The sequence below is a fragment of the Sprattus sprattus genome, assembly GCF_963457725.1.
Source record: "Sprattus sprattus genome assembly, chromosome: 6".
NCBI classification, from domain to species: domain Eukaryota; kingdom Metazoa; phylum Chordata; class Actinopteri; order Clupeiformes; family Clupeidae; genus Sprattus; species Sprattus sprattus.
This window is the reverse complement of record NC_137925.1, coordinates 16092648-16113706: the sequence shown is the minus strand read 5'-3', so window position 1 is coordinate 16113706 and position 21059 is coordinate 16092648. Positions and strand designations below refer to the sequence as shown.

Sequence of the window (21059 nt, the reverse complement as noted above, 5' to 3'; positions counted from 1 at the left end):
GCACATGACCAACTGGGCTCCTTATCCAAGGCAAACAGCTCTCGCACTCTCACACACAGAGACCTGCGGCAGACTGACTCTCTCTCTCTCACACACAGAGACCTGCTGCAGACTGATTCTCTCTCTCTCTCAGCACATTCACGGCTCTACTGGACTTGGCACAGGCTGTCTTCACTGCGAGGAAGAAAATACACACACACACAGAGACACACACTCACTCACTCCGTGGGAGAGCTCCGATAAAGACGTGCCTTTAGTCTTGAAGTGGCGCTGTCACACACTTGCATACTGATATACAAACACATACTAGAAACACACACACACACACGCACACTGCTCTGTGCGCACACTCACAGAGACACACGCGCACACACACAGAGGAGCAAACAGTCTCTCTCTCTCTCTCTCAACCTCTCTCTCTCTCTCACCCTCCCTTACTCACTCACCCACTCCCTCTCTCCCTCCCATCCACACACACACACACACACCACTCTAGTATATCAGCTAGCACCTAACGGAGAGGCAGAGGGGAGAGCAGAAATGAATGTGAAGATCCTGACGCTGGTGATCGTGTTGGTGGTATCTCTGCTGTGCTCTGCCAGTGCTGGTAAGTCTAGGCTGCGCAGGCACTCGCTTGTGGCTTGCCTACGTTTGTTCTCTCTTTTTTTTTCTCGCCTCCCCATGTTTAGCCCTGAGCTTGGGCAAGGCAGCTGTAGTTGATCAGTTACCCGGCGTGGTAGTTAGCCTTCTCTGCGCATATGTGTGTGTCTCTGTGTGTGCACGCGTGCGTGTGAGAGTGCGTCTCTCTGTGTGTGTCTAAAAGGGAAGAATATCAGCACCTGACTGTGTTCAGTACTGCACTGCAGTGGTTCTCATGTTATTGTTGATGGTCTTTGGTGGAGTTTTTCCTTCCTGTCAGTGTAATTATTGTGCCTAAGGGGTTGGTTTTGTGAGATCAACTCAAGCATGGCAGTACTGTATAGGTCAGACTTTGATTTGAACAAACCTGGGATATTTTGTCATTGGCAATCTCTGTGTATTTGAGGTATTTAACAGTCTAAGTGTCATTGAGGATAAAAGGACTGAAATGCCTGGTGCTGGCAGAGCCATGAAGGCATGGTGTTGTTGTACATGTAGGAAGGTGCTTAGAATATCAGCTTGTTGTGTAATTCATTTTTACTGGGCCAAACATTTGCCTTGCCTGTCTTGAACAGGGTGTGCTATTTAGCATATTTGCCCATGTGTGACTGGTGATTAGTCATTTGGATGCTTTGTCGCTGTCCATTCTCATCAATTAGTGCAGTGCAGATCTGATGCTGTGTTTGTGGAGTCGGAGTGAAATGTAAATTGAGAGCCCATGCGTGCGTTTACAAGAGCATGAATGAGAGACACAATGTGCATTCTGTGGTAGGTCATGCAAGTCTTCAGAGATGCAGTCAGCTGACCTGTGTACAGTCTGCAGATGTGATGGAGGTGACAGGCTGGTGTAAAAAAAAACAACAGGGCAGCCTGTGCAAACGCTTGGATCCCTGCAAAGACTGACACCAATACGCAAACAGCTGCTGGAAAGCATGTGTGCTATGTGGAGGAGAATGAGGTTGTGTGTGTGTGTATGACTGTGTGTGAAGAGTAGGGTGCTGGCTGCTCAGTGCTATCAAAAACACATACATGCACACACACACACCGACATCGGTGATGCATGGAGCTCTTGCTGGTACCAACGATTCATGAGTGCATTTATTACGGGTGAGACGTGTGCGTGCTATTTTTGGTCGCCTTCCCACGCGCAAATGGGAAGCAATTACCCTGCATTACGGTCAGTGTCGTTTTCTACTCCGCCCGATCGACATTGGCTCAGGCTCCCTCCACGCCTGATGTCTGCTGTGCTACGACGGCGCAGCCTTGCCTTGAGTCCACAGAGGCAGGCAGGCAGGAGTAGGAGGAGGAGGAGGAGAAGCCGAACGGGAGATAACGCTCAATTTTGTGCAACGGCGCGTCTCAGGTCATGCCGTCGTGCTGGCTGGCCGGCTGGCTGGCTGGCTGGCGCACTGACTGACTGCGTGTGTTCCTTGTGCGGCTCGCAAGGAGCTCCATTGAGAGCGCATTAAGCATTAAGAGGTTGGGTGAGCCCGGGAGCTATGCTGCGCTGCGCTGTGTTGCGCTGCGCTTTCTGTCTGTCACGGGAAGGTGTTGGAAGCCTCTCGCTTGTGTAGGCAGCGGGTGTGAAGCCTTTCATCTTAAAACAATTGCTTTTCCAGTTCGCTGGGAGTTTGTGGAGGGGAATTGCAGCCTTGGGTTTCAACAATGTGTGTCTGTGTGTAAATGTGTGTATAACTGCTTGTGCGAGCACTGCTTTTTCTCTGGTGGAGAGAGGGAGAGGGTGGGGACATGTGTGCGAACTCATGGTGCAACAGGCGACAGCAGCTTCGTTCAATGCGCCCTGGAGCAGGCATTTAGTGTCAGGCAGCAGCGGGCTCACGGCCTGGTGGGCTTCCTCTCCTCTTCCCGCACCCAATTGCCTTGATTGTCTCCCTTTAAGAGACGCTTCAGGAAAGCAATGGAAAGCAGAACAGCCCCTCTGCTTCTCAATTCTGTTTGGATACAAATCTCCCCCTGCCCTGTTGTAACTCTCAAGTCTGGTATGTAAACACGCCTTATTATGGCAACAGTTTGGCCCTCAGCTTTGACAAACCTAGAGGAGATATCCCCTCTTTTCTCACCACGGAAGAGTCCCCTCTTTCTCACCCACAGAAAACCCGGGGAAGGAAAACACATACAGTAGATGCAAAGCAGGCAAACAACACACAGACACACACAAATGTACGCACACACCACGCCACACGTACTCAAATCCCCCTGAGATGGGTAATTTTAGAAACCTGTTTGACTCCACAACCCCAGCAGGATTGCACAGGTGATGCTTATCACGGCCAGGGAGAGAAAGAAAGAAAGAAAGAAAAGAAGAGAGAGAGAGATCCCTGGCATTATCGGCGAAGAAATCGGCTATGTGCAGAAGGGCGATTTCACGCAAGCTGTCAGCGATGCTATTATTCGGTATTAAACTTTGATGTATTGTTGAGGCTGGAGCGTGCACCGGCACGGCCCCTCGCCATACGATCAGGGTCAGTGCCAGCCATAGAGAGGCCAGCAAAAATAAATACAGGTCTCATTAAGAAATCCACAAGCACACAATGTTTCTTTTCAGCCTAAAAAATGAAAGAAAAGAAACTGCCTGAGAAGAGAGTGAGGGCCAGGATATTTTGTTAAACAACACCAATGAAGCAGTGCTTAACGGAGCTCAGGAAGCATTAAATCATAATTCCAGCTCTTTTTCACCCGCTTGCGCTAATGTAAAGAAGGTGTTTGTGCCCACGGTCGTGATTATAGGGGCCATACAGAGAGAGAAGAAGGAAAAAAATAAGCAAACTTTTCCAGATGTCCAGCAATAACATAATAACACCAGCAAAGAGGCAGGAGGCTTGGGTGGGGGATGGGGGGTGGGGTTGGGGGGGTAAGCAAGCAGTAGTGAAGTTTTGTTTCAGCCAAGCCTTTTGAGTTGGAAGAGCAGGGCCTGACTTGGCAGGCGCTAGCCAAAGTCTTTGCACAAACACGCGCGCGGCATACAGACATAGACGCTCAGGGTCGGAGTTCATCTCTTTTTCATGAGTAACCTGGATATCCTTTATGGGCACTTGGAGCCTTGAGTGAGTGGTTGTTGTTGCGAGTGAGTGGAGCGTGTCTGCGGCTGAGCCCCTTGCGAGACGGCTGCCCGAGACATTAAATCAGAGCATCCTTACTTTAAAATGGGAGTTTCTGATCATACCCTATTTTCTTTTAATATGCAAGTCTGCCGTAGGGTGCTTCCTAACACCGTAAATGGAGCCAGCAGATGTCAAATGGATATCTAGGAAGAAATACATTATGGTTCTACTATTTACTTTTAGCAAGGTTGGTTGTACAGTGCATTTACAGTGGAGGCACGCAGCATCAGTCTACAGAAAAACAAAAAAACACACCCAGGGTGTCAACCTTGGAGAAAAAAAGGAGAACATATGGTTCATGAGCACCCCCTACTCGCTCTAGCCACTTGTTGCACCCAGTAATGCTGAGGGGGGGGGTGGGTGGTTGATCACTAAAAATCTGTCTGAGCCTGTGTTGGTTCCTTGGATTTATTCTCGATCATTGCGCTCTGGCCATCGTAAATACACAGCTTGATTGCTTTAGTGCGTGGCATACAGGGGGAGAGAGTGGAGGGGGCAGAATCATAACTCATTTGGTAGGGATATCAGGCTAGCCCTTCAGCTCAGGCCCCCGTGGGGACCCGGTCTGGTGAATGCTTTGGCATGTGCGACTGTGAGGCCAGCCTGGGTCATTGTAATGCAATTCGGATCGCTTTGAATAAATCAGCTCACCTAGACCTCTGTGATTTAAGCAGATGCTGAGGTTTAAGATATGTAAAAGGGGGCAGAGGGGAAAAGAGAGAGGAGGAAAGAGAGAGAGAAAGGCAAAGCTAAAAAGGATGGGTCTTGCAGGCTTTCAGTAGTGCGCAAGGAGCACCGCCACTGAAATATTAAAAAGCCTCTGAAACTTCACAGCTGGTGGTCTCGCTGGCTCGCCCAAATTTGCAGGTGGATCACTGAGGAGCATATGAAAGAGCACCGTGCCATAATAATCACATAAAAAACAGAGCAGGTTTTAAAAGGACCGGTGCTGTCTGCACTGACTCAGTACCACCAGCCTGCATCTGGATTTATCAGGCCCCCCCCTGCTTCCTTTCTTTCTTTCTTCTTTCTCTCTTCTCTACTTTCTCCTCTCTCTCTTTCCTTTGCTGTCACTACCAGTTGGAAGCACACCCTGGGAGCCTCCACATTGGATTCTGTCTCTCTCGTTCCCTCTCTCTTTCTCTCTCTCTCTCTCTCTCTCTCTCTCTCTATTTCCCTCTCTCTTTTCTCTGTCTGTCTGCTGAACATCAAAACTTATTCCTCAGCCGCAGAAATCTCCATGAACACTCGGACAGCTTAATTAAAGCCAGATATGCCGAAACGGCTGGCCGTTTCCACCAAGGGCCTGATATTAATGAGATTTATGGCTCCCTTTTCAAACATTAAGTGTTACATTTATAGTGGTTGCCAATCTGATGTGATCAGAGTGGACATTTTTATTAAGAGCAAAAGCTCAACTGCTGAATAAATATTTCAAGCCATGGAAATGAGTGTTCTCTAATTACTTTCACGGTCAATTTGCAAAAACATGGGGTGGGAAAATATTACTCTTGTACAGGAGCAGTCACTGATATCCAAACCCCCTCGCTCCCCTTGCAGACCCTGTCAGAAAACATCCTTTCATTTTATCAGCTTTCATTTTGTGTTATACCACTCAACTCAACTTTCACCTCTTAAAATGTGACATTTAAAAATAGTTGCTTTAATATTATATGGTGAGATTTATGGCATGCCAGATAGGCACAATGAGCGAGCCAAACGTCATTGATCATGTTTTATACAGTTTCCGTTTGCACTGTTTCCTGTTCAACTAGTCTAGAAAATGTCCAGAGTGAGCATCACTGATGAAAGCCAATTATGAAAATCTTAGGTGCTCTCAAAAGCTTTGAACTGTTTGGGAACACTAACTAGTTTGCCCTACAAGATCACCCATAATTCCTTGCCTCAGGTGACAGTATATGTTAAAGCCATATGCATTTTCTTTGTGGAGTCTCTTATCAGAATGTGCTTTCCAGCAGGGAGAAATGTGAAATGTGTGAGATAAAATAGCTATCCTCAGGGGGAGGAACATAATACAATACATTAAACACTGAAACAATTTATGGCACAACACAAGGAAAAAAACTTGCATTGCCTCATTCTATGAATCATATATCATTACTCACTCATTTGTCCACTGCTCAGTGATATTTTCTTTACCGTGTGAAAGCTACTTGCATGCTTTCTCTGCAGGGAAAACACAAAATGTTTGAAATAGATAAAACACGTCATTCTCAAGGGAAATGACATACAGTATATGTTAGAGGAACAATTTATGGCAGAACACAAACAGAAACTTGCATTCTATTCTGCTATGAGTCATCAATCACGTTCTCAATCATCTGGCTACCTCACGTCGATGTTTGCTTTCCAATATGAAAAGCACTTGGATTAGCTATTTCAACTGCATAGCAGTTTCAACGTCTTCCTTCGCTACACAAGCCGATAATGAACTTTTCATCCATGCTTACAATCTGAACACCAAGCTCAGCAAACTTTTTTCAGGGTTTTCAGGGTAAACGGCACTAAGGAAACAGCGTGTACTTAGATCTTGGTGCGGAAATGTGCTCTTGCTACAGTGAAGAAATAATTAATGGTATTCATAAACATCTATCTACATTAGACAAACAGTTTACTCAAGGGCCTAGTGAACGTCACATCCATCTCCCAAAGGCTATAAACATAGACAAGTTAACCCACATATAATCACCATCATTCACCTCTTAAACATTCCCTTTTTTTCCACTGTACTTTGCCGGTGGTTTGCGGACTAAACAGTTCCCATACTTTAATGGGGTAAAGTTGCTTGCACTAAGAACTTTGAACTTCTCATTAAATGCTTTTCTCCATCCATTCCCACTGATCCACTCAGGCAGCCTTAAGCCCCCTAATAAACTGGGACAGCAGGAATTAGATGAGCAACAGCACTGGTAACTACCTCTCCGTTTATTGCCTGAATACCAGCCTGGCAAAGGTTGCAACCCACAATTGCATGTGAATTAAAAAAATGTCACACTGATCTGGCAAGCTCCTAACGATGAAGTCGGCAGTGAAAATATATAAGGGGCAAAAAATGCACTCGCTAAGAAAAAAAAACAGTCAAGCTGCTGCAATGTTGACAGTTTTCTCCCTCCCCCCAAAGGTCACTGTGTGAAGGTGGCAATGAGCCTGAGGCACAGGGTATATTGAATGTGCATGTGTGTGTGTGTGTTGTGTGTTTTGGGGGAGGGGATGTAGACTTCAGCTAAATCAAAGTCACTAGGTTCACACACATACATACTTGAGGAAGAGACTTAGAGAGAGAGAGAGAAGAGAGGGCACCCAGGTTCATGGTGGAAGAGCATTATGGCACAATCATAGGAGTGGGAAGCACTTGCTAACGTCTAATGAAGGTGTCCATGGAAACGTCCCATCCCAGAGTCTGTCCACCGCGCCTGCAGTGCCGTCTCTGGAGATTAGGCAATGAGGAGATGGAAGCTCGCGCCTCTCAGTCCCCACCCATTTACCAGCCGACTGCGTCTGAGCCCAGGGTTGCTGAGTGGAATATCCTAGCCTCAAATTCTCCCAACGCCTGCATGCCTTCCCTGCCGTCCAAATCCTCTTTGAGACAGCCTGCCGCCTCAAGAGCCCATTCAGGAGAAATCTGACTTAAGATGCTTTGGCTGATTTGGTCGAGCTGATTTCCTCAGACTTAGAGAGGGCCAACCTACAGTAACCTCTAGCCACAGATTCACCCTAGTCACTCTCGAAGGAGCTGTAGAGTGTGTGTGTGTGTGTGTGTGTGTGTGTGTGTGAGTGTGTGTGTGTGTAGGTGAGTGTATTTACAAGTATGTGTGTGTGTGTGTAAGAGCTCTGGAACACCTCATGGCTTCATTAGTACAGGCAGCAGTGGCAGGCCTTTGAACGTGGAGTGCTCTGATCATGCTAAACCAGGCGCTTTCACACCTCATCATTAAACGCGCAAGCTAATTTGGGTCATGTGTAGTTTGTGCGCAGGGTGGCAAGGCACCAGCATGCAGCCAAAAAAAAGGAAAAGGCGTGTGAGGGGGGGAAAGTGAAACATCAAACAGCACTGACAGCAGTGTCAGGGAGAGTGTTTATTTCACCTGCCTTGTTTGTTTTTCTAAAGTGCTCTTTTGAAGTCAAGCAAACTTTGAAAGCATTAGTTTTCATGACGCTCGGTGACTTGGAGATGGAGTCTGACTGAGCAAGTGGATATGACAGCAGAACTTTCTTAGTCAGCGTGGTTTTCTAAGCGGAACCACACAACACAAAGCTGGCCTTCTTTCCCCCTGGGAGACACAATGCTGCATATCAAACATGTCCCTGGCAGGGCCGACACACTCACACACAATCTTGGGTGGGCATCACAACAAACGGCCAGGCGGGGGTTAACCTGCAGAACACCCAGCAACAGCGGCAGGGCTAATTGTGTATGCAGGCCCCGTGCGCTGAAAATTTGTAAACGGGAGAAACCTGATCCATTCCAACTGACAATGTCATTCTTTCTGCTCTGGACTGAGCGCCTTTCATGCCCGCTGCCATGGAAACGTGGACTGAAAAAAGTCGACTGGAGATTGGTACCAGTTTCTGCCAAGGCCCCCCCACCCCGAGTTACTGGTAGGCATACGATAAGCAGCCGACCGACTGCTCCCTGCTTCAAATAGCTGGAACATTCTCCAGGATGTAGGGAGGGATGCTGGTGATTTTGTGCACATGCTAAGGAGGAAGTACCCTTTTCCTCATTGCCTAACAGGAGGTGTGTGTGTGTGTGTGTGTGCATGTGTGTGTGTGTGTGTGTGTGTTTGTGTGTGTGTGTGTGCATGTGTGCATGTGGTGGGGCTGAGAGTTGTGGTTTTGTGCTGCCGGCTTGTTCTGTGCTGCTGGCTTGTTGTGTCACAATTAACACGTCTGCCTGTGGTCAGTATGCTTTCCAGCCTGGCCTGATTAACTAAGAAAGCGGCTTAAAATATGCCATGTGGCGTGTGCGTGTGTGTAAGTGACTGAGACTCAGAGCTTTGCAGATTTCCAGACCCTACCATTCATGGTGCTTCTCTAATCTTAATGAATGAGGTCCCTGAGAGAAAGATAGTTACACAGAGGAGGGGTGGACTGCATTTGTGATGTCACATTCACCACCATGGCAACACACCCATGGGATTGTCAGCAACATACTCGAAAACACTGACAACAACAGACCTGGAAACTTCCTAGTGTCTCTTGGAGCTATCACTGGATGTGACTGAAATGTCGTCCAAATGACATCTCTATGACCTATACATATTCACAGCATACCACACCCATCCACATCTGAGAATGCTTAAAAACACAGGATCCTAATAACAAGCTGACACAGACTTAAACACATTATAATACATTTAACACTCTACTCCAGTGGAGTGTATGTGGGTGTTTCCTGTGCATGTGTAGACAGGGGGACACTGGTAAGATGATCAGGCCCTTGCATGCTGCAGTTACATTGCCCAGGTACTGTAGCAAAGCAGGAAGCAGAGAGACTGCGGATAAAATAGGACAAGGGGGTTGCCGTTCTATTTGAGCAGCTATTTAAGCCAATTGCTAATTTTAGCAGTACGAACATTTGATGGATTGAGGAGATCAGACGGGAGACCCATCTCATTTGCCACCCTTCAGCAAAATAGCAGGGTGCTTGGCTGTGTGTAAAAATCACAACATGTGTGGGAGAATGGACAGATAGGGCACATTATCTCTTGTCCCCACCCCCTGACCCCAAGGCATTGGCTGTAGCCACAGACAATTACCATGTTGGTCCGATGCCCACACTCAGAGTGATGGCAGGGTTGGAAAGGCCATAGACTGACTAAGAGCTCTCTGGGAGGCAGGAAGGAAGCAGGTAACCCCATGGCATGCCACAGCCCCTTTGCCTATCCCCATGGCGATGATCACAACCAGTCTCTGGCTAGTGCTCACATCAGTTCTCACAACTGTCTGTTTACTTGCAGCAGGCTTTCAGTGACTATGATAGTCTAGAAAGAGAAAAAGGATGTCGCTCTAAGAAGAATGAGGGAGAGGTAGATCAATATCTGATAGAGCAAGGGAGAAAAGAGGAGGGGGGGGGACAATCATTTTTTGTAGTCCTCTGCAAAGTGTGAAAATCAATCAATAAAATTGTACACTGTTTCATAAGCAGCCTAACCAAGCAGAGAGATAGACTATTCCTGTGTACAAACAACAGCAAATCCAATTAAATAGAATATTGATTCCCAGTTACATCCAAAGTGATTGAAGCGTGCCTGCAGGGGCTACATCAAAGTGACGGCGCCGCTACGCTTGAAGAAGCAACGTGGATATGGCGTCTCAGTCGCAAACAAGCCATGTTTCTCACCTGTTTCTGGTTTACACTGGAAGGCTATAAGTAGATCTAATCTCTCACTTCCTGGAGGGCCAAAGAGGGTCCAGAGGTCGGGCACTACAGATTAAGCCCATCTGGGCCTCCCGTCTTTACATGCAGACAGGCCTAACCTTTGCTTCCGTGAATGATTCTATTCCCTTTTCCTGCCCGGTCTGTCTGCGGATGTCGGACCCGCGCCTCTGTGTCTTCCAAATGACACTGCCAGACCTTTATGCATCCAGGCCACTCACAGGCGTTTAATATCCTAGACGTCATAGCCGCCAGCGGCTTCATAAATCTGCCGGTCCGGCATGTCCCTCTCTCTGACAAACGGACACTCAGAGATGTACAACTAACCCTGAGTGAGCGACAGCAGGAACAATTTATGAGGACGGCACTGTCAGGAGTTGTACGACACAGCGGCCGGCTGGCAGAAAGAGGAATGGAGGGAGAGAGGGAGTGAGGGAGGGAAGAAAAGAGGCAGGCTGCTGAGAAAAAGCGACATAATGGATGGTACCTGCGGAGCTTGGCGAAACAGGGAGGGGGGGAGTCAGGGGGGGGTGAGATGGCAGGAGCGAAGCCATTTATCAGGAGACTGGGCTGAGGCGTGGTGGAGGTGCCAAGAGCTATCTCTCTCCCCACCCTCCTTCTCTTCTCTCCTCACCCCTTGTTTTATGCTGTTTTCAACGCCATCTGCAAACAAGACCTGGGAAAGCAGGAGCGAGACTCCACTGCGTTACACCGGCGTAGCCACCACCCGAAATTCCCACTTTATTAAACTTTAATGACAGAATTACCCAAGCAGAGCAGCAAGCAGTGGCAACCTGACTGAGATAAGCCTAGTGCTCTTCCCTGGGGGGTAGATGTGGTGATAAGAGTGTTCATATCGTGAGAACCATCTTCCCCATCGTCTTTGGTATTACCTTCACATTGGCCTGTTGTTAAAACGAATCCCTCCACTTGGGGGGAAAAGGCCAGTAAGACGTGGTATCGCTGGCATCAGTTATGGCATAATAATGGAGCAGAAGTTTTTGAATTTGCAGGATTTGGGGACTTAGGAGACAAACAGAGCAGATGATTGCATTAGGATGAGCGGTAAGTGTTAGTGTGCCGTTTATTGTTTCTGTCTGGTTTCTCTGTTCCTCGACGCAGAGCCGTGTGAGTCAGGCAGCAACTGAGTTATATAATGCTCTGTGCTGGAGCCCCCCACTGCCAGGAGCGCACAAGCAGTCAATGGTGATGACAAAGTCGGGAAACTCAAATCTCTTCTTTACGCACCCCACCCCCCCCCCCCCCCACCCCCAGACACACACACACACACACACACACACACCCTCACCAACACCCATACACACACACACACACACACACACACACACACACACACCCCCTCACCGACACCCAGACACACACACACACACCCCCTCACCAACACCCATACACACAGAGCCCCCACGACCTCTAGCCGCTCAACATGCTTGCATGACCAAGTTTCCCAATGGCGTTGGGAGTTGATTCATAAATAGCATTAATGTCTACCTCATCACTGTAGCCGCTTTCATTACAGCGCTCCCCATGCTCAGTGGAGGGAATGGGGATGGGAAAAGGTGTGTGTGTGTGTCGAGGGGTGGGGGGTGGGGGGGGATTTACTCCTCAGCCGAGCTTTGAGCAGTTCCTGACAGCTCGCTCTGGCAGGAAACATCTAAATTGTCTCATTACAGAGCTGGAGGTTGTGACAGCCGTGGTTGGCTGTGGGTGGGGGGATGGAGGAGAGTGATGGTGATGGGTTGAGTTCTGCTCGGCTCAGCCTGTCTAAGGTGTAATTACAGGTTTGCCTGTTGACACGTAGATGCAAGATCTCCCCATGCTGCATATCCCCTCTCTCCATCCACAAACACACGCACACACACAAACACACACACACACACAACCCTTCAAAGGTCCCTGCTCACCCTGACAAGCAACGTGCATCACCGCTCCGTCACGTGACTGCACGTGTGTGTGTGTGTCTGTGTGTCTGTGTCATGTAAGAGGGGCTGTTCAGCTGACTGATGGTTTGGTTTCGTTGGCACTCTTCGCCTGGTTGGAGTAGGACCAAGAGCCTGGTTTCTCTTGCTGCAGTGAAAGGAGTGCTGGGGAAACAGCTAGGGGAGGGTGGAGGGATGAAGGTGGTGTTGATGGGAAAGAAGGGGGGGGGGGGGGTGTTACATGGCCCCCACCAGTGCAGAAGGAGGTGGGTCTCCTGTCAGTCCTCTCTACCCGCTCACACATGGGGATTTTTTACACGCTAAACCCCTCCAGATTAGAAAGAAATGAGTTGAATGCAGACAGAATGTGTAAACTTCCTCCATTCATTCCGTATCTGGTACAATAACAAGGGGATAATACAGGGATTAGGGTGCCTGAGGGAAAAGATGGTTTTAAGGCCCCCCCTCCCCTTCTTCTATGAAATGGTGAAATATGCAACAGAGTCTTTTCTCTGTGGTGAATAAATCAATCCTGTGTTTTCTGGCTAGCATGTAATATGCTTCCAAAAAGACGATTAGTGAGGAAAAAAGGAGAGCTTGAGAAGGCAGGAATTTTGTGAGGTATAGATTGAAAACACTTGGAAATAAGCAGTCTGTTGCCGCAAGGTCCGGATCTCCAATCTTATACATGTCTTAATCTCCCCATAATGCTGCAAATGTGATTAAAAGCAGTTGACAAGGTGTGATTCCAGAATGTTCTGTGTGCAGGCAGTAGAGTTCCCACAGTGATTGCCATTCGAAATTCACAGAGCCTCGGCTTATTTGCATTGTCTCCAGGAAGATGCCAGAATGAATTTTCTTCATTATCAGGAGATGGGTCAGAATATCTGAAGCTGTTCGTCTTCCAGCCGTCTGGCAGTTTGTTAGCGTGCTAATTAGCCTACTGTGTCTGCCATCCAGATTCACTGAAAAACCACATAATTGGATTTCATTGATTTTGGCAGCCTAAATGGTATTTTTCTTACAGTGAGACGAAGGTCTGAGAGCTAACATCACTTGCCGTTATATAAGCACATGATGTATGTTTTGTCAAACTATAGTATCCTATATTTTAAAGCACTAAAGCTTTTTTAAGTTCCTTGGCTTGGGGAAATACTCTTCAGAGGGAATATGTTGCTCCCTGGGGACATCTTAAGAGAGGAATGTCTTGACCCAACGTGAGTGATGTCACTCAGGCTCTTGACAGGAAAAGCATAATGGGGTTTTCTGTTTACGTTTAAGCTAAGGTATTTACACTCCTCTCGCTGAGAGATGCCTTCTTTAAGACTTGGAGAGACACTCTGGGAGAGGGCACGAGGTTTGTGAGTATGGAGTCGTGACAGATATAGAGGGAGAGGTCGGGGGGGTGTGAGAGGACTTCACTCAGCACATCTGCACAGAATCATTGCACAAAGGACTTCTTCAAGATGGTGGCAGCTTGAGGAACATTATCAATAAATGGAGGAATAGTGAGTGGGGTGGGGGTAGGGAGTCATGAAGGTAGACCATGCAAAGTAGGAAGCAGGTGGTGTGTGTGTGTGTGTGTGTGTGTCATGAGCTACCTGCTTCAGAGCTCCAGAGAAAAAGATTGATGATTGCAGAATGACTTAGCCAGTTTTTATGGGTTTGTCATCTGGTTCGGTTCATTCAGACCGCAGAGTAGAATTTTTCACTGTAAGACACTTTAATCTTTGAAATGCACAGTCTGCACGTGAAAGGCCTAGAAGAAGAAAAAGTTCTAGAAGGAAAACAGTTAGAAGGATTGCATGCACGAAATGATACACTTAACACCCCAGAGGGCATGTATGGCGCACCTTCATAGTCAGATCTCACATGAGGATTGCTTTAACTTTGCCAGAAGGTTGAAAGGTTACTAGGATGCTGATACAGATCAAACTCAAAGAAGATGAGAAGCTTAAAGAAGCTTCCCACACTTATTGAGAGATGACTAGAAACATCTGGACACACTGGGACCGACTGACTGACTGACACACACACACACACACACACTAAGTCACACACACACTTAGTCACACACACACGTACAGTCATACAAATATATACTTTAGACATGCTGTGCATTATTTTGCTTAATCAAACAAAGTGATGCAATGGGAAGTTCAAAGTTTAGTGTGTGTGTCTGAGAGTGCGCGCGTGTGTGTATGTGTATGTGTGTTTTAGTGTGCGTGACAGCTGTGGTTTTCAGGCAGGGTGACTCTAGATGTGAGACATGCTGCTCTAACTTCCCCACTGTGCTAAGCACACATATGCCCCCACCCCCCCACCCCCCTCCAGCACCATACTAACCTGCGGGGGCAGTTAGTGAAGGCCACACATGCACACACTATACCGGCTGCACAGACCTCTCAGTGTTCTGTGACTCCTGTTTGCCTCCGGCCTGCAGACATCTCTTGGAGACACAGATAAGAGAGAGAATCAAATTAAGAGTGGTGTCAGTCTTTCTGATTCCTGGGGTGAACATCACACTAGGAGTGAAATGGAATTAGGGGCTTAGAAGACCTGGGATGAAATTGAAGCTCTCTTTCTCTCTCTCTCTCTCTTTCTTTCTTTCTTGTCTTGTTTTTTCAAGGGTTCATTCCTTATGCGTCTGATTTGGTAGAATAGGAGGAAGGAAACTGTGTCTCCTATATGTAAGATTCCACATAAAGAAAGAGCTGTGCTAGAGCTTGGTTAGATTGTGATGTATTTATCGAAAGCCTACGCTTCAAAGAACACCTTACGGACGTATGTGTATAGGAAAGTTTATGCAAGAAGAAGCCAAGCTGATATGTGGTGAATTACTTTGATGTGTTTTTCCAAACAGTGGTGTAAACATGTATAAACCACTTATGTAAACATGAACATTTGTTTTAAATATCATTCTGTGATGGTTCTCGGCTCTGTTTATCCAGACCATAAGGTTTTAAAAGCCCCTCTGTTTGTGTTTGTGTGTGTGTGTCTTTGCTCACAGGTCCAATGGCCTCCACAGAGCACAGTAAGGGTTTGGAGGAGGCGGACACAGCACGGAATCCTGTTCAACAGAACCCCGGCAGAGGTGGGAGGAGCCAAAGACCTAATGGATGGAGGAGGAGACGCCCCAGACCCCGCCTCTCCCACAAGGGGCCAATGCCGTTCTAGAGCAAGGTGAGCAAAACAACCGGCAGAAATGCAATCTGTCTAAAAAATATTAGAATTTATGCTTTGAAATATGACCAAGGGCCTCTGTGTAATATGAAGAAAGCGTAAATGGCCGCTTACCTTTGTCCCACTAATTTCCCATTCACCTCACCACACCACCACTCCCGAAGATTATTGTTGGCACAGAAAATCAACTTGTCTTTATGAGATTAAAGGACTTTGCCCCGTAGAGCCCAAAATCTCCTTTCACCGCCAGCAGCTCTTTGTGATGGAGAAACATGATATGTAGTTGTCAAAGATCGAGGTTCCAAAGTACACCGAGACAATAACTGCCTGTTTCAGCCTTCTCTCGTATAAATGTTTGCTTTATTCCGTTTAAAGCCAATTAAAACCATTTACTAAAGACAATACCCGCTGGAGTCGACTTTCGCATTCGTGTGGCTTTTAGTTTATTTTTTGCGTGAAATGCATATTTGACTTGTCATGTAGGAAAATAAGGCTTTGTGTGACGTCCCTTTCATCTCCATAGCCGGCAAGAATATTGCATTTTCACCTTGCGTCTGCAAAGTCTCCATAAAATTGCCGGTGAGAAAGCCAGTCGATATTGTCACTCCAAAAGGTGCTATTTCAGTGGAAGAAATATATACAAAGGCTTCTCACAACCAGAAGCATGTCCAGCGTGCAAACAGATATCCATTACATGCACTGGCTTGCATTCACCGCACAGCACGTCAGACTGCAGGCCTCTGGTACCAGATAGCCCACTGGAGAGTTAGCCACCCACCCACCCACCCAGGCAGGAGCAGGTCCAAATGGAGCTCTTTGGACTATTGACCAAATCTGGGACCCATTCACAGCTTTCTCACAAACCCCAAGGCGAGACAAGACAGCCCTGAGGGACACAATGCCCCCACAGGAGGTGCCAATCATGCCAAGCCGGCCCAAAGAGTCCCGCAGTAAATTAACCACACAACAGAGGCAGGCCTGGCCCCGAGGACAGCAGTCCCTTTAATGACGTGCTTAATGGCTTTTAAAAGTCTGGGGTCTGACTGCCATAAAAAAGTGAGATATTCGCACCCTTTCATCTCCCAAGGATTTTAACAATCTCTGGTGAATAATGTTTTTGATTTTGATCTTTTGAGATGTTTTTTTTTTTTTGTTGTTGGATGTCATTGTGCGACGACTTTTATATCCACTTGGGAATAAGTCCTTGATTCTCACGCCTGTCGGCTGGTGGAGGAAAAAGGGCGACGTCACCGCAGAGGTGCACACAAAGGGCAAGGGCAAGGGGAAGGCACGGTCACAACACAGAACTTCAAAACCCTCAATGGCCAACCCGGTCAACAAAAAGAGAGAGCGAGAGAAAGAAAGAGAGAGAGAGAGAGAGAGAGAGAGAGAGAGAAAGTTGAGGGAGGTATTCTCTGGATGCGTCGAGCAGTCAATGCTTGTTTTCAGCCCCCAGAAAGGCTGTTGGGTACAAAAGGGACAAGCCACAGGAAGTTGTGTAGCTCTATTAAAGGGAAACGGCTCAGTGACTCACAATGCAGGCCCCTCAGTCGGTGGAGAGCACTTCAAGCGAGACGGGGGCCGAGATGCGGCCTTTAATCCAGTGCCCATCCTCAGTCCCCCTCGAGCCTCGCCTGGGTTCAGAGTTCAGCTCATTCAGAACCTTTCACCCGTATCGCTTCTACACACTAAGCTAAGGCATACCAGTGCACTTGACCTGACCGGTATGCTAATCAAGTCAAGGGTTTGCACTAGATTAGTGTGAGTGCTTTGACATATGCCAGAAAACTAGAAATGAAGCGTAGTCCTGTCATATGTATTGCCTTTCAGCTGTAATTTGTTGCTAATTTAAGTCATACCATTTGCTGTCTCCATTTCCGTTTCAATGAAGTGATGAAATATCTTTTCTTAAGAGTTTCTTGAAGAGGGAAATATGAAACGTCAGTGGTAATAAAGCGAGTCTCTCAGGAGCTGGAAATCAAAATCTACACTCATGTAGATTTCCTACTGGGCCAAAGCAGTTTACCCCAGATATTCCCCAATGGACAAACTCTTCAAACTCAAAACAAACTTGTCTGAACTCCAGCAGAACGAGTCTGGCTAGTGTACTATGAGTAAACCCTCCAGCGCACTGGTGCTCCAGCCTCGCACTTCATCAAGACGGCCCCAGCGGAGAGAGCTGGCTGACGGGCAAAATTAACTCTTTACATGGCCTGACAACCACCACAGAACTGGCCCACACCAAGAGTGTGTCAACATAAAAGACCCTCATTTGCAGTTCTTTTTTCTTTTTCTCGCTCTTTCTCGACGTCAGATCCATGCCCCCGTTGCCATGCTCCCCCCAGATGGGAAACAAGCCTCTGGAAACAGCTGGAGTGGAGTGTTGTTCCACTCAAGAGGGAAGATCCAAGCAGGATCAATCGAGGGCTGGGTTGGGTTTAGGGGAACTAATCAAAAAAAGACCACATTTGAAAAAGATTACTTTTGTGCTGAACTATGGATATGTCATACAACAGGAACTCTACCTCTAATTAGTACTGCATGTGAATGGAACACACTACCCTTGAACTAAATTAAAAAAAGTCCCATTTCCACACCTCCACCCACCCACACCGAACACACACACACACACACACACACACACACACACACATTCCCTTACACATGCTCTGACACACTGTCATTGTCAATTACTCCATTGTGCTCCACAGTATATAAGACAGGGCTCTTGAGGGTAGACATTTAGCAGACATCACGAGAGCTGAGAAGAATTACAATCAAATTTAAACTCGTTCCCTCCCAACACTCACCTGCCAAAGAGCATTAGAGAATGCTGGGGAAAGTGAACACTCTCCAGAAATGCCCTCCAGCTTTGAGACACATCACGAGATTGTAGGACAAACTTTGCCTCAGATGGACACCTAGCCAAGACTTAGTCCCGCAGTGCAGTTACTCTATTTTTATATGTTCCTGGAGAAGTCAATGGGGACAAGGTACCTTCATCCATATATCAGCAAAGAGGGAACCTTAAGAACCGAGTATTAGTTCACCTTTGCTGTAGCAGGTAGCTGTGTTTCTAGAGGGCTCGGATAAGATTAGTGTTTACAGAAGGGCAAATCTGCATTCAGTGAAACTAACAACAGTAAAAATAAACAATACCTGCAGACTATGAACAAAGGCAAACAACACAAGCTGCAAGCAAGCAGATCCCCATCAGTGCCCCAGCATTACACAAGCACAGAAATATGCCCAGGTGGTTTGGGAGACAAGAGATGGCTCTTATCAATCAGAGTCCTCTGTTGTCATGTCACAAAGCCTCCTAAGAACCCCAGACTACACAAAATCTCTCGGAGTAAATGACTAAGAAATGATGAAAACAACAAAAGGCACTAAGATTGCGAGGAACACGTCCAATGCCCCGAGCTTGTTTTCCGAACAGAACATGCAGTCTCCCGCTCCACAAGGGGATAATTGTTCCCTAGATCTGCGTCAGGCAGGAATTTATTGTGCTGTGCATTGAACACACAGGTTTAATGGCTGTTTGAGTGATTTCCTCCCTTTTTTTTTTAGGTCAAGTCTTCCATCATGGTCTCAGGAGTAGCGTCTGAACTTACTTAGAGAAATAGACTGTGCTGTGTTACTTAGAGAGAGAAAAAAAACAATATGCTGTATCCTCATGGTGCCTCTCTCTTTGGGCTTCTTGCAGGCACTGCTTCGAGCGCCCTCCCCCAGGTTCTGATTTAATGCTCTTCCTTTGCCTTGGGGGGCCTTGCTACGAGGGGTCTACGCTAGTCCCAAACTGAAGAGTGATGTCCATAGCACCTGCTGGTTCTTCAAGCAACTCTTCTTCTGTCCACATAAAAACCAGGACGAGCCACTCACCCTCAAGCTCTACCAAGACCTCGGGGGCCAGGATCAAGGGGGTGTGGGGGGTGGGGGGGGTGTTGAGCCCGAGCTACCAGATTACTCTATCTGTCCTCTCCCACTTTCCATCTCTCTCTGTCTTTCTATCCCCCCCCCCCTCTCTCTCTCTCTCTCGCTCTTTCTCTCTCTCTTTCTCCCCCCTCTGTGTTTTTCTCTCATTTGCTTTCTAGAGCCCTCCTGTCATTGATGTCTCCCCGCTGTGCTGCACACAGTTTGCATGACGTGTGTCCCCCCCCAGGGGAGCCAGGTCCAAAACAGTCTTAGAACCGAAAGCCGTCAGTTTCATCCTTAAGGTGTGGTTAGTCTCATCCTCTCTGACTGATTCAAGGTGACCACATTCCTTTTTTCCACTTCTATGAGGCTATATCTGGCTTAAGAACAGGGGGGTTGTTTGATGAGAGTGAACCAGGGAAGAGAACCAAATGTAATGGCATTATCCAATGTTGTCGATGTAATCCTGTTTATTGAAATGATTTCCGAGATCCCATAGAAGCCAGGTCAATAGCATGTACAGATCTTTTATTTTTCCCCATCTGTCTGTTGCAATATATTTATCACTATATGAGTTTTTTTTTATTTAAGTACCATTGCTGGTTGAATTAGTTACCACTGTTAATTATTCTTGTTTTTATTTTATTTTTTATTTTTATCTCATTTTACTCCTATATTCAAATAATCAAGTAAACCGTGTAAACTGAGGGTTAAAGAGTTTCCATTTTTCCCTTTGTTCCCAACAAATATAGTGCATATACTACAGACAACACTCGAAGATTCTGCTTCACATCATCTCACTTAACTACACATAGAAGATTCCTCTTCTGTCCAAAACCGATTACATGTTTATGAGCTCACTGTTAAAAACCCTCTGGACTACAGAGTGGCTTCCTCCAGGGTGTCCAGCTGTCCCATCCTAGCATGGGACAGCGTCTGGGGACAGTGTCCTCATGTCCCGAGTCCTTGCCTCCTAAACCCATGCGCTGCTTTCCGCAGCCCTCTTTTGCTCGACTGTTAACTGGCCGGGGCGGTCCACTCCAGACCCTGAGGGTGAGCCGCTCCACCTTCAGAAGAAGTGCCAAATAACGATCTACTCCACAATGCTGCCAGGAGAGACAGAAAACGAACACATTACCTCTTATTTCAAGTCTCAAAACACTGACTCGCTCACAGACAGTTCTCATCCAAACAGCTTTTGTTTTATGTTTATTTGTTTGTTCAACTCAAGTCCAAGATCTAGACAAAATGTTCCAAAAGACTAGAAAGGCGTCTGAAAGAAATTAGAGCACAAAAACCAAAACCACAGAATGCTTTTAAAGGAGCCATTTTGCTTTAGCCCAGTTACACCACGAAAAGCCTACCACCGGTGCTCTATACCCGCATCTGGGTTGCCCTGGCCCCCCAACCACTAAGACAGAATCACTATGCCTTTACATCATACTGGAATTTCTTCTGTTGCTTTCGTTTCATTTTGTTTCTTTGTCTTTCTTTAATTTCCTCAGGGTGCTGTGATACAAGCCTATACCAGAATCGTCTATGCTTTGTGCATTTATTTAAGAATCTCTTTCTCACACACACACAAGTACACATACACTTAAACACACATGCACACACACAAATGTATCTAAATGTATGTATGCATTATATAAAACTATATCTCCCTGCCTATATATTTACACATAACACTACCATCATATCAGTCCCACTTTAAAGGTGTTCATGTTATCCCCCCTTGCAGGAAGCTGTTGCCTTGTAGCTTGAGCCTCCTTAAGCACAGGTGGCCACAGCTTTGATCACTCTGCTCATTAAAACCCCGGGATAATCTGTCTCAGATGGGCCCCTGTCAAAGTCAGGAGTGTC

The 21059-nt window shown here is 46.9% G+C and overlaps 1 protein-coding gene across 1 annotated transcript; it reads left to right on the top strand.

Annotated features, from left to right (window-relative positions):
- The first annotated feature begins 507 nt into the window (after positions 1–507).
- Positions 508–19170, top strand: apln (apelin). The gene is made up of 3 exons (XM_080841123.1): positions 508–607; positions 15109–15281; positions 18988–19170. The coding sequence occupies exons 1-2, from the start codon at positions 541–543 to the stop codon at positions 15273–15275; spliced, it is 234 nt and encodes a 77-aa protein (XP_080697249.1). The 5' UTR covers positions 508–540; the 3' UTR covers positions 15276–15281; positions 18988–19170.
- Positions 19171–21059: the final 1889 nt, after the last annotated feature.

Excerpts from the sequence above, each read along its gene's own strand:
- apln (XM_080841123.1), top strand. The coding sequence starts at position 541 with ATGAATGTGAAGATCCTGACGCTGGTGATCGTGTTGGTGGTATCTCTG. Across the intron at positions 608-15,108 it reads GCTGTGCTCTGCCAGTGCTG|GTCCAATGGCCTCCACAGAG; the intron begins GTAAGTCTAGGC and ends CTTTGCTCACAG.